Source organism: Portunus trituberculatus, chromosome 43, assembly GCF_017591435.1.
Source record: "Portunus trituberculatus isolate SZX2019 chromosome 43, ASM1759143v1, whole genome shotgun sequence".
NCBI classification, from domain to species: Eukaryota; Metazoa; Arthropoda; class Malacostraca; order Decapoda; family Portunidae; genus Portunus; species Portunus trituberculatus.
In genome coordinates, this window is record NC_059297.1 from 22,684,190 (window position 1) to 22,702,113 (window position 17,924).

The 17,924-nt window shown below is 40.6% G+C and overlaps 1 protein-coding gene across 1 annotated transcript in view; it reads left to right on the forward strand.

Annotated features, from left to right (window-relative positions):
- Nucleotides 1-17,924, forward strand: part of LOC123518006 (roundabout homolog 2-like) — a 125,172-nt gene that overhangs the window by 62,258 nt on the left and 44,990 nt on the right. The window contains exons 4-5 of the mRNA XM_045278507.1: nt 12,939-13,095; nt 16,304-16,434. Of these exons, the coding sequence (XP_045134442.1) occupies nt 12,939-13,095; nt 16,304-16,434 (288 nt within the window). The remainder of the gene's footprint in view (nt 1-12,938; nt 13,096-16,303; nt 16,435-17,924) is intronic.

A 17,924-nucleotide genomic window follows, 5' to 3' on the forward strand; every position in this document is an offset into this window, starting at 1 on the left:
TACTACTACTACTACTACTTTTAATAACAACAACAGCAGCAACAACCATAATTCAAAATCAACAATATCAAGAACAGCAGCAACAACAACAACAATAACAATAACAACAGCAACAACAACAATGAGAAAAACAACAAACATTTATCTGTTTTCTCTCCCAAAACCGGGTTAAGTGTATTTGCTCTCTCTCTCTCTCTCTCTCTCTCTCTCTCTCTCTCTCTCTCTCTCTCTCTCTCTCTCTCTCTCTCTCTCTCTCTCTCTCTCTCTCTCTCTCTCTCTCTCTCTCTCTCTCTCTCTTACACAGAAAAGAACAGGAACATAGAAACACACAGACAGAAGGACAGACAGACAAACAGCCAGACAAACACGAGTAAAATTACACCCAGCGAAGCAGTGTTTGTCCGTCACCACACCCTGTTTACCCACTAGCCCACCTGTCCAATTGTGTCCATTCGCCTTTTCCTCATTCCTCATCGCACTCTTTTTCTCCTCTCCTATCTCTTCTCTTCCACTAAAACCCACGTCTGTCTCCCTAGCCTTCCTTCTTCTTTTTCACCTCGTCATACTCCTCCTGTCATCCCATTTTCTCTCGTCATCATCATCTTCACCCTCTCTTCTCTCTCTCCATCTCTATCCGTGCCACTCCTCCTCAGTCTGGCACCATTTCCGAGGCCAGGCTACAAAACGTACAACTTCTGGAGTTTCCTCTCTTTTTCCTGAGTGGGGCTCTGGAAATCTTGTCTTCAGCGTCTTATTACTTGATCCCTCTCTCTTGCTGTTCCTTGCTCCGCCTTCGCTCTCTGCTTCGCCTTCTGCTTTTGTTGGTTCTTGTGGTGGTGGTGGTGGTGGTGGTGGTGGTGGTCGTGCTACTGTTGTTTCTCATCCTCATTCTGTTGTTGTTGTTTTTTCTTTTCTTTGTTGTTGTTATTGTTTTTATGTGGTTTTTTTCTTCTCATTCTCTTCTCTCTCTCTCTCTCTCTCTCTCTCTCTCTCTCTCTCTCTCTCTCTCTCTCTCTCTCTCTCTCTCTCTCTCTCTCTCTCTCTCTCTCTCTCTCTCTCTCTCTCTCTCTCTCTCTCTCTCTCTCTCTCTCTCTCTCTCTCTCTCTCTCTCTCATTTAATATTTAATTGTATGAGGCTTGGGTATTTTGCTGAGGTAGTGAAATATGGCTTGCTTCACCCGTAGACTGTTTGACAAGTGAATACCTTTACTCGTCAACAATGAATATCTTCCACTGTGGTTTATATCTTCCTTATTTACCCTTTACTCCTCCTCCTCCTTATGTTTCTCTTTCCCTTTCTCTTTATTTTCCTATTCCTCTTCCTCTTTTCTTGCTCTTCCTCTCCATCTTCCTCCTCCTCCACCTCCTCCTCCTCCTCCTACTCTTTTTCCTCTTCTTCCTCTTCTTCCTCCTCTTCTTCCTCTTCTTCCTCCTCTTCCTCCTCTTCTTCCTCCTTCTCCTCCTCCTCTTCCTCCTCTTCCTCCTCCTCCTCCTCCTCCTCCTCTTCCTCCTCCTTCTCCTCCTCCTCCTCCTCCTCCTCCTCCTCCTCCTCCTCCTCCTCCTCTTCCTCCTCCTCCTCCTCCTCCTTCTCTTCCTCCTCCTTCTCCTCCTCCTCTTCCTCCTCCTTCTCCTCCTCATCTTCCTCCTCCTTCTCCTCCTCCTCTTCCTCTTCCTCCTCCTTCTCTTCCTCTTCCTCATCTTCCTCTTCTTCCTCCTCCTCCTCCTCCTCCTTCTCTTCCTCCTCCTCCTCCTCCTCTTCTTTTTCATCATTATTATCATTATCATCATCTTCTTTTTTTTTTTCTTCTTCTTCTTCCTCTTCTTCTTCTTCTTCCACTTTGTCGTCCTCCTCGTTCTTCTCCTCTTCCTCATTCTCCTCCTCCTTTTTTTCTTCGCTGGACTTGAAATTTTCACAAAACTATTCGCTCCTCTCTGATGGTATTCAGTTATGTCTGAAGTCCAGGTTATCTGCCAAGATGAAGAATTTCACAAGCCTCTACACGTTCTTAAGGCATTTAATCGTGTCTACAGTGCTTATCTCCTGAATTTGTATTAGTTGGATGTTTTTTTATTCTCCTATTTGTTTTTATTTGGGATGCTGTTATGTATTTGGTAGACGTATTGAGGGTACAGAGAATGGTTGTTGTGTGGGCTTTTCTTTTTCCTGCATTAGGGTAAGATGTATGGTTGACGCTGTTCTTGGCTTCATTGATAGCCCAGTTTTTGATGAAGCTACTGTTTCTTTGGCATAACTGAGTAAAAAAGATTAATACAAGAAGGGACTCGTAGTTTGGCAAGCCAAGAGAGTCAGCCATTCACTGAAGCTTTCATATGCTCAGAATTATGAAATGTATACTTAGAAAGATATATAAAGAATAAAAACCGTCAGAATCTAATTATACCTCGTCCATACAAAATCCTCCATTTTTTCAACACTCGAGGATTTTCTAAGCAGCAGTGAGATAGGTCAACCATCCCTTATATAAAGGAAGCAGGGATACGAAACATCAAGTAGCAAAAAAGGAAAGTGTCTGTCAGTACTTATAGCAGAGGAACTAACCGTTGACGAGTGCCCAAAACAAATAGAGAATTTTCTAAGGAATTATAGGAGAAGCAATATATGTTTATTCATGCTTGTACGAGAGAGAGGAAGAAAAGGTGTCGAGAAATAAAGAAGTACTGATGGCAGAGAGTAACTTAGCATTTATGAGTGACAAAAATAAACAGATGATTTTCAATGGATTTATAGCAGAAGCCATCTTTGGAAATATTAAAGAAAAAAAAACAGCAGTCGAAAAGTAAAGAAAAATGAGTCTGTACGCATTGAAGATAGACGAAACTAAACTAAATGAACACAGTATTTTCTAAGGACTTACTTAATAGGAGACGCATCCTTTACACAAGAGGAGCAAGAAAATGATGCGTGGTGGAACCAAAGGCTAATAAACAAGGGATGTGCTTATCACTAACCACGAGAGGAGGAACCAAGGCTCTGATGGACGACTAAACTGAAGCGACCAGACATAATTGTGATGAGAATAAGGAAGGAAACACTACTACTATTACTACTACTACTACTACTACTACTACTACTACTACTACTACTACTACTACTACTACTACACAAACGGTGACGATATGAGAAACTAGAAGATAAATGGCCTGCTATACTGGAACCATTGAAATATATAACTAAGATAAAAAAATAAAAACACGGACAAAAGAAAACACAGAATATCCGAGTAGTGCATACGTGCTGGCGTTAACGAGAATGGAAGAGGAGAGAAGAACAACAGGGGCAGGAGTGGGAGGAGAAACAGGAGGGTGTGACGCATTAATCAAGGCGAAGATGACCCAAGATGACCGTCTCAACACACAGGATAGCAGGTTATGGACATAGAGAGAGGGGATGCCGGGCTGCCTTTCAACTGATAGCTACATTGGAGGCAGGGAAATAGGTACACTGGGAGCTCAGGCGAAGGGAAAGGAGAAGAGGAAGATTAAGGGAAGGGAGGATGTGCTAATGACTAAGTATTGGCTAGCTCGGGGAGGGAAGGAGATGGGAAGGAGGGGAATGTCACCACCTACCTCTCTGACCAGTGACTAATTAACGATACTTACCTGAGGGGCCCTGATTACCCTGAGCCCCTAGATAGGTTCAGGTAGACAGGTGGAGAGAGAGAGAAAGAAAGAAAGAAAGAAAGAGAGGGAGTAAGAGAGAGGAGGGAAAAGGAGGAGAGTAAAAGAGAGGATAAAGATTGAAGATTTTTTGGAGGAGACTGTTTTGAGAGAGAGAGAGAGAGAGAGAGAGAGAGAGAGAGAGAGAGAGAGAGAGAGAGAGAGAGAGAGAGAGAGAGAGAGACGAGGAATGATAGTGTGCGTACTCCAAAAAATTACTTTCAATGCCACACCTTATAGCCATTTGTGTGATTGAATCCTATTGAGAGACCAGCGGATGGGGATCGGGAGGCGGGGAAGGGGATTGGGAGAGAAGGAGGGAAGAGGTAGGGAGGGAAGAGGATGGAGAGAGAGAGAGAGAGAGAGAGAGAGAGAGAGAGAGAGAGAGAGAGAGAGAGAGAGAGAGAGAGAGAGAGAGAGAGAGAGAGAGAGAGAGAGAGAGAGAGAGAGAGAGAAATAAAATACGAATAAATAGGAAAAAAGAGAGAGAGATATATTAGAGCAGGAAAAAAGGAAGAAATAACACGAAAAGTAATAAGTAAAGAGTAAAGAAAAAGAAAGGAAGAAATGACATGGAGAAATAAATAAAAAAAAGAAACAAAAAAAAGGGAAGGTGAAGGAAGGGGAGGAAAGAGAGAGAGGAGGAGGGTGAGAGAGAAAGAGGAGGGAGAGGGAGAGAGAGAGAGAGAGAGATTACATGAGACAAGGGAAAAAGGGAGGGATTCAGAGAGATTAAATAAGAAGTAATAAAACTCCACGACTGCTTAATCTGCCTCACCTCCCTCTCCCCTCCCTCTCACTCTCCCTCTCACTATCCCTCACTCTCACTCTCCCTCAATCTCACATTCTTCTTCCATACCTTCATCACTCATAGAACATCGTCTTCCCTTCGCTTCCTCCCTCCAACTCTCTCTCTCTCTCTCTCTCTCTCTCTCTCTCTCTCTCTCTCTCTCTCTCTCTCTCTCTCTCTCTCTCTCTCTCTCTCTCTCTCTCTCTCTCTCTCTCTCTCTCTCTGTAAATAACCTCTACTAGTGTCGCCCTCTCTCCAATGATAATAAAATATGATAACGACAATAGTAATAATGATAATGCATAAAATAGTGATGATAACAATAGAAAGGATAAAAACAAAGGCAAAAAGAAATTAACAATAAATAAAAATAATAATAAAGATAAAAAGACAACATAACGAATAAAAACAAGGGAAGGAAAGAACAAGGAAAAGGAAAAGAAACAGACGAAGAAATAAAATGATAGCAAATCTCTCCTTCCCTCTCTCTTCCCCTTCACCTCACCCCCTCACCGCCCCTTCTCCCAACCGCGCCCATCCTACCCCTTCTAAAAACAAAATAATAACAATAAAACAAGATTAAAAAAAGGAAAATTGGCCACGTTTATAAAGAAAACGAAAACAAAGGACAACACTTTATTTTTACAAGACTAAGGAACGAAAAAATATATATATAAAAAAACAAAAAGTGTAAAAAAAAGAAAGACGAAGGAAAACAAAGACGAAAGTAAAGATAAAGAAGCAGAAAAAGAAAAAAAAAGAATATATGAAAATTTTTACTAATCCAGAGACAGGATGCAAAAAAAATAAAAATCTTTTCCTGCATGGGAGGGAGGTAGGATTTATGAGAGAGAGAGAGAGAGAGAGAGAGAGAGAGAGAGAGAGAGAGAGAGAGAGAGAGAGAGAGAGAGAGGAAGGATAGTAAGAGGGAGGGAAGGGAATGAGGAGGATAGGTGCTACATAGCGAAAACTGCTAATAAGAAGCGGTCATGTACAGCGATAATGGTTGATATTAGCGAGGAGAAAGAGGAGGAGGAGGAGGAAGAGGAGGAGGAGGAGGAATAAGGAATAGGTGGTGGTGGTGCCGATGGTGCTGGTAGTGCTGGTAGTGGTAGTGAGAAGGATGCATTTGTGTGTGTGTGTGTGTGTGTGTGTGTGTGTGTGTGTGTTAATGGTGGTGGCGGCGGTGGTAGTGGTGGTGGCGGTGGTGGTGGTGGTGGTGGTGGTGGTGGTGGTGGCGGTGGTGGTGGTGGCGGTGGTGGTGGTGGTGGCGGTGGTGGTGGTGGTGGCGGTGGTGGTGGTGATGGTGACGTCGGCGGCAACATTCCAAACATTCCAATAGATTTTGAAGCATGACTAATTTTCCGGGAAAGTTTCTCTCTCTCTCTCTCTCTCTCTCTCTCTCTCTCTCTCTCTCTCACTGAAATATAGACGAGAGAGAGAGAGAGAGAGAGAGAGAGAGAGAGAGAGAGAGAGATTGATAACCCAGCTCTCACCTAGTATCTCACTTTTCTTCTCCCGCAAGACACTTTCAGATCCCAATAGTCCCTCCCTCCCTGCTTCTCCCTCTCCACCCTTCCCTCTCTCTCTCTCCCTTCTCTCCTCTAGACACCAATATTCCCCTCCTTTACCTCCAACCTACCTTCACTTCTCCTCCTCCTCCTCTTCCCCACTCAGGCCCAATATTCCCTTCACCTCTCGCCTGAAGGAAAGGAGTTGGTATGGTCAAAATATATATTTCGTCTTCAGCTGAAAAACCAAGGTACTACTGGAGGAGGAGGAGGAGGAGGAGGAGGAGGAGGAGGAGGAGGAGGAGGAGGATTGTAGAAGAAGAAACGGAGGAAAAAGGATGAGAAAGGAATAGTAATAAGTGGAGAGGTCAAGGAGGAGTGGAGTCTGGGACGGAGTGAGAGAGAGAGAGAGAGAGAGAGAGAGAGAGAGAGAGAGAGAGAGAGAGAGAACCGGATAAAATAAAAGATAAGGAAAGGAAGGAAATTTAAAGATACAAGGAGATATAGGAGAAAAAAGTGAAATAAGAAAAAGGATAAAGAATGATAAGAAAGTAACGAAGAAGAGAAAGAAAGAGAGAGAGAGAGAACCGGATAAAATAAAAGATAAGGAAAGGAAGGAAATTTAAAGATACAAGGAGATATAGGAGGAAAAAGTGAAATAAGAAAAAGGATAAAGAATGATAAGAAAGTAACGAAGAAGAGAAAGAGAAAGAGAGAGAGAGAGAACTAGATAGAAGAAAGGATAAGGTAAGGAAGGAAATTCAGAGATACAAGGAGAAATAGGGAGAGAGAAAAAAACACAATACTGGGGAAGGAAGGAAGGAAAGAAAGAAGAGGGTAGACCTGTACGGGAGGATGGAAAGGAGGTCCTGTTTCCAATACGCCCCAGTAATAAAAAAACATCTCCAATTACCGGCTAATTGGCAACTGGGCCTGTGTATACATTGACCTCTGCGTACACAACCTAATTCCCTAAGTACACACACACCACTGTACGCACACACACGGCCTTGGCGGGGACTGTAAGTGATCCTTTATGTACACACGCCACGCGGCACTTACACATGTACGTCTGTGTGTGTGTGTGTGTGTGTGTGTGTGTGTGTGTGTGTGTGTGTAGCAGTTCTCATTAACAGCTTCTGTACTGCCCACCGCCACATTTCGCCCCTTTATCCTTTGATGTACTTACTGCATTCCTTGGCACTCTTGTATGTGTTGTTGTTGTTGTTGTTATTATTGTTATTTTGGTTTTTGTTGTCTTCATCGTCATAAATGTTATCGCTATTATCACCATCATCATTTTATTGTTGTTGTTGTTGTTGTTGTCACCATCGTAAATGTTATCGCTATTATCACCATCGTCATTTTTAGTGTTGTTATTGTTTTCTCGTTATTATTATTTTTATCATTATTATCCTTTTTATCATCATCATCCTCATCGTCGTCATCATCTCGTTTAGTAGCTTCATTTTTCCGTATGGCTTAAGAGTCTTTCCTTTTTCTCCAGCCGTGTAGCTACACTTCGGAATATTCAAGTTTTGTATATTTTTCATTTTCATCCTTCAGTATTTCATTAATATTTCCCTTGTTTATTTATTTTTTTTTTTTTCGTTTCTAGTTGGTTGATATTCTGGGAACTAATACTCCTTTTTGACTCACTGCCTTTCCTCTGATATGCTATTCTCTTTCATTTTCTGGTCTTTTCTTCTTCCTTTTCTCTTTTGGGCCGTTTATCTTTTATTTTTATTTTTCGTAACTCATTTTCTTTTGACAATTTTTCTTAATTAATTTTCTCTAACATATTTTCTTTTGACTACCTTATTAATTAGTCTTCTAATCTCATTAACTTCAATCATTGATTTTGTATATTAATTTTTTTTTTTCCATCTTACTAGTTTTGTTTTCACCAATTAACATCTTTTTCCAGAATATTTTACATGACAGTCGTGTAACTATTAATTATTACCAGATCTGTGTTAGCTAAGATTTTTTTGTGTCTATGTAGTCTTTCTCACCATTTTCTATGATCCTGGTATTATTCCCTCTTCTCACGTATACATACTTGTGTGTTATCGTTACTGGTGTTGCTGTTGTTCTTTCTCATCAGTATCTTTAACTCATTTTTCCTTTTTCCTTTTTGTTTATGATTATAAATGTTTCCTTACTTAACATTTTTTATTGGTTTTCTAAATGTTTATTTCTTTTATCTGGTTTATTCATTTGTAGTTAAACATTTACTTGTTCATAAAGTTTTGTAATTTCCCAGAAAAATAGTAGAAATATGACCACTTGAAATTTACATTTTTTTCGTATGCATTCTTTCTTTCCCTCTCAAAATATTCTTCCTTCACTATCCTAAGATATTTTCCGACTCGTACACTCCCTGAAAATCTACGCCGTCCTACAAACTCTCTTAAAACTCCTGCATGATCCTCAACAACCATCGAATGAGAACCTTCGCTCAGCCCCCTTTTAGAAGATCCAATCCCTAAACTCCTTCACTGCTTCTTTCACTCCTTCAGTTATCGGATCCACTCCATCAGGGTATATTGTTGTAATCTTTCAATGTATATCTCTCTTTATTCATTGTTTATACTCCCTTATTCATTCCGTAAATAGGCATATATTAAAAGAAACGATGGATGAAAGGATGAAGAAGTAGAAGGGTAAGTAAATGAATAGATAGACAGATAAAAATAAATAAATAGACAAGCATGTAGTTTTCCATTTTTATATTTTTTTCTTTTACTCTTCAGTTTTCATTTCAATCCTTCAATTTTTTATATACATCTGTAGTCCTTCGCTCTTCTGTCCTACTTAAATTCTTCCCTATATATATTTTTTTATCTCTCTGTTCTTCGTTCTCCGACTTCATTCCTACTCTCTGCCTCTCAATCCTTCTATTTAATCTTCAGTCCCTATTTGCACTCTCTCAGTCCTTTGCTCCACTCTTCGATCCTTCACTAACCTCCGCCGATCCTTCTCTCTCTCTCTCTCTCTCTCTCTCTCTCTCTCTCTCTCTCTCTCTCTCTCTCTCTCTCTCTCTCTCTCTCTCTCTCTCTCTCTCTCTCTCTCTCTCTCTCTCTCTCTCTCTGGTTTTGCCATTCCCAGATAAACAGAAGAATGCAGATCTATTAGTCGTAACCTCCATTATAAACACACGCTGCTGGATCCCCTTAACTCGCTCCCTGCAGACTCCTTAATTATGTACTACAATCCCCTTAGGGACATGTGATCCCCATCCCTGGAGGCTCAGAATCCCCTTATCAGGCCTTTGATCCCCCTTCCACGCGCCCCGACTCCCTTATCTTCAAATTCAAGAACCTTCCAACTCTGTCTTACCTGCTTAAGACGTCTTGTAATTTCTGTTCTTCTTTATCTTATTGTTGTTATTATTATTGTTAGCATTATTATTTTTTTTTCCTTTTTCCTTGCTCATCTCCTTTTCCTTTTCCCTTCCTCATCTCCTTTTCCTTTTTCTTCTTCTTCTTCTTCTTCTTGTCCTTTTTCTACTATTCCTTCTTCTCCTCCTCCTCTTTCTCCTCCTCTTCGTCCTCCTCATCCTCCTCGTCTCCTCTTCCTCTTCTTCCTCCTTATCCTGCTCCTCCTCCTCCTCCTCCTCCTCCTCCCTTAAGTAAATACGCGATCCATTTAAAGATTAGTATATTCTTAAAATATTGAATCGCCTCTCTCTCTCTCTCTCTCTCTCTCTCTCTCTCTCTCTCTCTCTCTCTCTCTCTCTCTCTCTCTCTCTCTCTCTCTCTCTCTTAACTATTGATCTTAAAGGAGGTTTTGGCTACGGATAATGAAACTGGCAAAAAAAAAAAGGTTACAAGGTCTATTAAAAGTGCCAATCTTAAACGAAAAAAAAAAAAGAGGCTTGAAACTATAATGTGAACTGTCTTGAAACGATCGCTGCTATGTTTGTGTCCCTTTCCTCTGAGCAATTCTCTCTTTGGGTTCTTTGAGTTCTCTTCTCTGTCCTCCGTTTTGTTCATTCTGTATTTCTGTATGTGTTTCTGTTCTCTCAGGTGTTCTTCTTCTTCTTCTTCTTCTTTTTCTTCTTCTTTTCTGTTCTTTATTACGTTTCTTTGACTTTATTCTTAATTTTTCCCTTTATTTTTTTTACTCTTTTGGTTTATTGCATTTTGAATATTTCTGCAGCGTCCTATTTTTATTTCTTTTATTTTTCTATTCTGTTTATCTATATATTTTCATCTCTGTATTTATCCATCAGCGTAACTGCGTGCTTGTCTATTTATTTACTCATCTTTCTATCTATTCATTTACTTACCTCTCTACGTCTTCATCCTTTCATCCATCTTTTTCCTGTAATACATGCCTATCTACCTTTCTATCTTTCACTGTGTACCTATCTCTCTCTATACCTACTCTTTCATGTACATATTCACCATCTCTATCTACCTATCTATCTATCTATCTATCTGTGTTTCTGTCTATCTGTGTGTCTCTGTCTGTCTATCTATTTATCTATATATTTATCTATCTGTTTGTCTCTCTTTCTATCTGTCTACCTATCTATCTATCAGTCTTTCTTTTTCTATATGTATCTATCTATCTTCCTCTCTATCTATCCACATCCTATCTTTACTCACCCACTTACTCACTCAGTGCTTCAGTTCCTTCAATTCCATCTCAACAAAACTAGCCATAAAAATGTTAAGGTCCATCTCTATTTGACTTTCTCTCTTTCTCACTTTTTAATCTATCCATCCCATTTACATAATTAGTTTAGGACTTAATTTCTTCCTAATGGTTTCCCGGGTAATATCTATTGATGTATCTCTGAGTGGGCGTCTGGTATCTGTCTGCCTGCATAATGAGTTACAAAATAGTTTATATCTCCTTAATAGCCGTTGGAATAGCTGATGTTCATGGCCTGTTCGTCTGTCTGTCTCTCTAATACTATGTCCATCTAATTAGTGAAAAAAAAAAAGGGTGATTTATTTGTCTCTTTGTGGAGGATATTGTAGTTAGGTGGGTAGGTAGTAGGTGTTCTTTGTGTATTTAGTGGAGAGAGAGAGAGAGAGAGAGAGAGAGAGAGAGAGAGAGAGAGAGAGAGAGAGAGAGAGAGAGAGAGAGAGAGAGAGAGAGAGAGAGAGAGAGAGAGAGAGAGAGAGAGAGAGAGAGAGGTCTTATTATTATTATTATGGCATTATTTGTTGTTATTCTTTATATATTCCTCTCTTTTTTGGAAACAGCAACGATTAGAACAAAAACTGCTGATTCTACTACTACTACTACTACTACTACTACTACTACTGCTTCCATTACCATCATCACTACCATCACCATCCAAGCATACACATACAACACACACAATACATACACTTTCCTATAGACACCATCTTTTGAGAATATCCAATCTTTTAAAAGCATCCGATTATAAACTCTCAGCATCGTAATAAGCAACAGTGAAGACCATATAAGCACATTTTAGTCCTATAGGGAGAAGATTCAAGTCTTTCCTCAGTAGAATTCAATAACTTCTTATTCTTCATAGAAAGTAAAGAATCCTCCAGTTTCTCATAAGCAGCATCGCATCGCTTCAAGACAATATCAGCCTCTTACGTAGCAGTATGTCAATTCATAACAGAAACAATATTCAATTCCCAGCCACGTAGCACTTGACTCTCCTCATCCCTGCCTCCATCCATCCCCCTCTGCCTCACTGCCTCCCTACCTGCCTTCCTTCCTTCTTCTTTGCCTTCCTTCCTTCTCTCTTCTTTTAGAATACAAATACCCCTTCAGCTTTCTTAGACATCGTGAAATATTTTATATCAGCCAATTCTGCTCAAAGATTCTAATGAGTTAAAAAATATAGATGAATTAGAAAGATATAATGGAAGAAATGGAAAGAGAGAAAAGATGAAAAGTAAGTAAAAGAACGGATGGAAAAAAAGAAAGACTAAAAAGGAAAATGAATAAATATTCATAAATGAACTTTTTATCAAGCTGTATTCAGTTTATTTATCAACAAAACAAATCATTCAGCGTCTCTACCATGATAAGATTCAATATAGCTAAAACCAACAAGTTCTCTTTATGCAAATTTCAGTCTTCTCCATAACAAGTTTAAATTTCATATCAAGTAATTTTCGATCCTTCTGAATATCTTATGAGTAAAATGAGACTCGATGACTATCGCATTGTACATCAACAAATTCCAATTCTTCACAAAAAACAAGATCATGTCCCTTGACAAGAATGTTTTAATCCTTAACTCCTTCTCAAGAAACACTCACTTCCATCAAAGCATCAAATTCATTAATGGACAGATTTCAATCCTTTACATAAAGATTTAGTACTCTGTCTAGTAGCATCTGAACCCTTCTTAGCTTTCGTTCTTTCAAAAAATACTAAGAAATTCCAGATCCCCAAAAATATCATCCTTATAAGTAATTTCCAAACCTTTGTATTAGCATTCATTACCTTGACCAGTAGTATTTCATTCCCCTTCACCTTCAGGACCACCAACACGTCATTCTTACTTGAAACACTAACAAATCACACAGCATGGATTCATTTTAAGATTCAAACCCTTCATAATAAGATCACCACCCCATACAGTAGCTTGTGATCCCTTAACCTGTCTCCACTTTATCTTTAATGCCTTCAGTGCTATAACGCGTTTTCATATTTATTCTGATTTTTATTTTGGTGATTTTATACACCTTCAGAAACTCATGTGGGAATTAAAACAGTGAAGTCTCTGGCCATAAATCTTCTAACCTCCATAGACCCTTCCTAATGTTAACAGAATGGTCTAATCATACAGAAAAAGGGTTAAAACAATAATAAATCAAACCGTTCCTGACAAACATCCCCATTAAAAGATTCTAACCCTTTATAACAAGAAGCAATACTTTATACAACAGCATCTAATCCTTTTCCCCCCTTAAGGAGCACAATAATAACACTCGCCTCTCCTTCCTCAGCGCTGCGTGATGAGTTCCGCACGGTGCCGAGGGACGTGGTGGCGGCCTCGGGGGAGCGGGCGGAGATGCTGTGTGCGCCCCCAAGAGGAAACCCTCCCCCGCAGCTCTCCTGGACTCGAAACGGACACCCGATTGACTTGGAGCAGGAAGGAGAGAGGTAGAGAGAGAGAGAGAGAGAGAGAGAGAGAGAGAGAGATCATATACCTACACATACACAAACAAGTAGAAAATAAGAGAAGATGAAAAGTAAAGAGAAAATTAAAAGTAAGAGAGAGAGAGAGAGAGAGAGAGAGAGAGAGAGAGAAATAATACAAAGAAAACGCAACAAGATCGAAAGAATCATCAAACTTATCCTTCTCCTGCTCTTCTTCTTCCTCTTCCTCCTGCTACTTCTCCTCCTCCTCCCTTATTGTAACCCGCATATAAGGGAAGAGACCCACTTTAGTGTAACCGTGATTTATGAGGAAACTTGGTTATACTACATTCTCTCTCTCTCTCTCTCTCTCTCTCTCTCTCTCTCTCTCTCTCTCTCTCTCTCTCTCTCTGGGGATCAACAGTCAAGTGGGGGAAAGTGTATTTTTTGTTCCTCCGTTCCTCCTGTTTTCCTCCCTCCCTCCCTCCCTCCCTCCCTCCTTTCCTCCCTCCTCCTTCCTCCCTCCCTCCAAGGATCAACTCTTATAGCCCCCAGATATTTGACGATGGGACGGAGGGAAGGAGGGAGAGGGAGGGAGAAGGAGGGGTGGAGGAAAGAAGGAAAAGAGAGACACATTGGTAATAGGATGAAGCAAGGAAATACTGATGGGAGATGGTAAGAGGAGGAGAGAGAGAGAGAGAGAGAGAGAGAGAGAGAGAGAGAGAGAGAGAGAGAGAGAGAGAGAGAGAGAGATACGGAGGAAGAAGAGGAGGAGGAGGAGGAGGATAACAAGAGACAGACAGATACATACTTACACAGACAGACAGACAGACAGACAGACAGACAGCTACCTTGTACATCATAACAGGGTCATCAAATCTTGTACTCGTTACCATAAAAAGGAAAAAGATACAAAACACAAGAGAATGATTAAATGTAGATAGACTTTCCCTTTTCCTTTCTCTCTCTCTCTCTCTCTCTCTCTCTCTCTCTCTCTCTCTCTCTCTCTCTCTCTCTCTCTCTCTCTCTCTCTCTCTCTCTCTCTCTCTCTCTCTCTCTCTCACACACACACACACACACACACACACACACACACACACACACATCTCCCTCTTCAGTGTTTGATCAGCGGCAAGGAAACAGCTGACAATCGCTTTGAGAGATTCCACACTGATCCTAAATTGTCACCAGTAATGTGACACTGACTGGAGAACAAGGGTGAAGATGACAAAACCAATAGCACTGGTGGTGGTGGGTGGTGGTAGTAGTAGTAGTAGTAGTAGTAGTAGTAGTAGTAGTTTGTAGTAGTAGTAGTAGTAGGAGTAGTAGTAGTAGTAGTAGTAGTAGTAGTAGTAGTAGTAGTAGTAGTAGTAGTAGTAGTAGTAGTAGTAGTAGTAGCAGAAGGAAAAATAGGAATAAAAGACGAAACTTGTGATTTGAGAGAGAGAGAGAGAGAGAGAGAGAGAGAAAGGCAAGTAGTATATATAACAAGATAATGCAACCTAACAGAGAAACAAAAGAAAACACACACACACACACACACACACACACACACACACACACACACACAAGAAGCAGAATCGGTGGGCAGGAGCAAGAAATATATGTAATAGCAGGTGGGGAAAGGATTTTTGTTCCTCCTTCCCTTGGTTCTGCCCCAATTACGAGACCGCGCAAAGAAAAGTGTGCTGCGCGTTTTCCGGATACACGTCAGAGAGACAGAGAGAGAGAGAGAGAGAGAGAGAGAGAGAGGTGGGAAGGAAAGCATAAAATTCACACCCATGCTCTCTCTCTCTCTCTCTCTCTCTCTCTCTCTCTCTCTCTCTCTCTCTCTCTCTCGTCTATATTTTCTATCCCTATTTGCACATTTTCTCCTCCTCCTCTTATTTCCTTTGTATCTTTTTCTTCATATCTACCTTGTACTTCCTTCCTCCTTGTTTATTTTCTTGTTGTGTATGTTTGTATCCTGTCTTCTATTTCCTTCTTTCTCTCAAGTTTCCTTTATTTCTTTTCCTTCCTTATTTCACCCTCTTTATTTACTCCTTACTGAGCTTCCTGATCTCCTCCTTCCTCTCTCTTCTTCTCCCTAACATACTACGCCTCATCTCTCTCTCTCTCTCTCTGCTTCTATTCTTCTTCTTCTTCTTCTTCTTCTTCTCCTTCTCTCTTTCATTTCGTCCTTTTATCCTTTCCTGCTTCATTTCTTCTCGCTCCATCTGTTCCTTCCCTTTCTCCAATTATATAAACGACATGTTATCCTTCCCGTTAATATTCATAAACCTTCTCCCTTCTTTTCCATTGTCTCTTACTTCTTATTCCTTTATTCTTTTCCAGTCATCTTTTTTTTCCATTCTTTCGTATTTCTTCTCTTTCTCCGTCCTACGTATCATTGTCCTTACTTTTTTTTCTGTCTCTTCTTTCTATTTTTTTTTACAGTAATTACCTTTTTCTTTTTTTCTCTTTTTATCCTTTATTCATCGTTATTTTCCACTACTTCTTGGTTATCTTTCATCCAATTTTGCTTCTTGTGTTTTTTTTTTCTTTTTTTCTTTCGACTTCTACTTTTATTTGTCTTTCTGCTTCCTTTTCTACTAAGGTTTCTTCTGTTTTTTCTTTCTTTCATATTCCCTCATTCTCTGCCTTTTTCTTCATTTCCTATACTCCCAAGATCTCCCGCTAATATTTTTCCATCCCTTTTCTTTATATCTCTTTCTTGCTACCAGTCTTTTCTCGTTCCTTCTATTAATCACCATTCCTTCCTTTATCCATCTCCATTCAACTTTCTTCCACTAATAATAACCTTCTCCCCGCCCCCCTACCTTTCTTTCTCCACCATTCATTCTATCTTTAACCCCTTTAGTACCATGACGCGTTTCCATATTCATCTTACTTATTATATGGTGATTTTATACAGCTTCAGAAACTTATGTGGGGATTAGAATAGTGAAGACTATGGCCATTAATCTTCTGACCTCCATAGATCCTTCCCAATTTCAATAGAATGGTCTAATCGTACACAAATCTCAAGGTAAAAATGTGTCCCAGTATTGAAGAGGTTAAACAAACTATCATTCTTTCCATGCAACTGCTTCAAGTTCTGGTTCTAATCCTCATTCCTCCCATGTACGAGTATTCCCCCTTCTTCCTTCCACACCATCCCTTACTTTACCTCCTTTCGATTCCTTGCACTAAACGTTGGCCTGTCCCTCAAGTCCTTTCCCTCCCTCCCCAGAGTGCGGCTGCAGGAGGACGGCACACTACTGATCGCTGAGGTGCTGCAGACGGACGAGGGAGAGTATGTGTGTCACGCCACTAACCAGGCAGGAAGGCGGAGCTCCCCGCCAGCCATTCTCGACGTGCTGGGTGAGTCTGGAAGAGGAGGAAAGGCAGTAGGAGAGACGGGAGGGTTTAGGAGAGAAATAGTAGAAGAAATGGGACTGTAACATGGAAAGGAAAGAGTTGAAGAGATGGGATGGTCAGTAAAGGACTAGCGAAAGGAAGGGAATTGGAAACGAAAAAATTGAGGGAAAAAGAAGGGGGTAGGAGGGATGGAATGCTTAAAAAAGAAGTAGCAAAAGAAAGGGTGTTTTAATAGGAAAGGGAAGGAAAGAAACAGGAAAAAGGAAGAGGAATGAAAACGGAATGGAAAGAGACGGATGAGATGAAAGAGATGAAAAATGAAAAGGAGAGAAAGGGAAACGGAGGGAAGAGTACAAAAAATGAGAGTATATAGAAGAAATAAAAGCTGAAAAGGAAAAGAAGGGAAAGGAAAGGAAAGAGAGAAAAGGAAAGGGAAAGAAGAGAAAGCGAAGAGAGAGTGGAAAGAAAGGAAAGCAAAAAGACGGGGTGTAAAGAAGAAAAGATAGGAAAGATAAGAAAGTGTCTAGAGGGGAAGGTAAAGGAAAGGGAGGTAAGAGAAGGAAGGAGATTAGAAAGAAAGGAGAGGAAAAGGAAAATGGAAGGAGAAAACTACGTGAAAAGATAGGAACAAAATAGGTAAGGCGATGGATAGAAATTGAAAGAAATAAGGAGAAATCAGACCAAAGAAGGAAATGGAAAGAAAGAAAAGTAGATGGGAAAAAAGGTAAAGGATAAAGAATAAGGAAAAGAAAAGGAATTTGACGAGAAAAGAAAGAAGGAAAGGAGTAAGGAGGGCAATTAGCTTAAGGTATTATGAAGCAGATAAATAAGGAAGGTAGAAAGAAACAAGAGATAAACCTGAGATAAAGCACGATAAACCAAGAAAGAGAGAGTATAGACTAACAAAAGAAAAATGTGATTTGAAGGAAAGAAGGTGTGAATATGAACAAGCATGAACCAAGATGGGTAGCTTGAGATGCTCTATACAAGACAGGAATGGCTTAAAAGACTTTAGCTGTGGTGTGGTGTAGTGTGGTGTGATGTAACATAGCGCGGTGAATCTTGCTAGCTGTAGTGTCGTAAAGGGAGGCTATAGGTTGAACTGTCAAGATCGAGACAAGTTGAGGCAATGTGGGGAAAGAAGGCGGCTTTTCTAGCAATGAGAGAAGCGATAGTGGTCATATGAGGTGGAAGGCAGTGCAGCTTCGGGCAGGGCCACTTAGGGCAGGGATGGGGCAGGGGAGGGTGGGAAAAGACATTAGGGAGGGTAAATGGGGACAGCGGTAGGACACGGATGATAGGGAAGGATGAGTAGGGGTGGTGAAGAGTGGATGGAGCGATGGAGGGTGTCGCTCGGGGGGAAGTAATGTGGAAGGACGGGGTGTGAAAATGTAAAGGGATGGGGTGTGTAGAGGAACTGGGTGTGGAAGGACCAGGTAGGGAGGGGAGGAAGGGAGGGGCCGGGCGAGACAGGAGGCAGGGAAGTTGCCGCT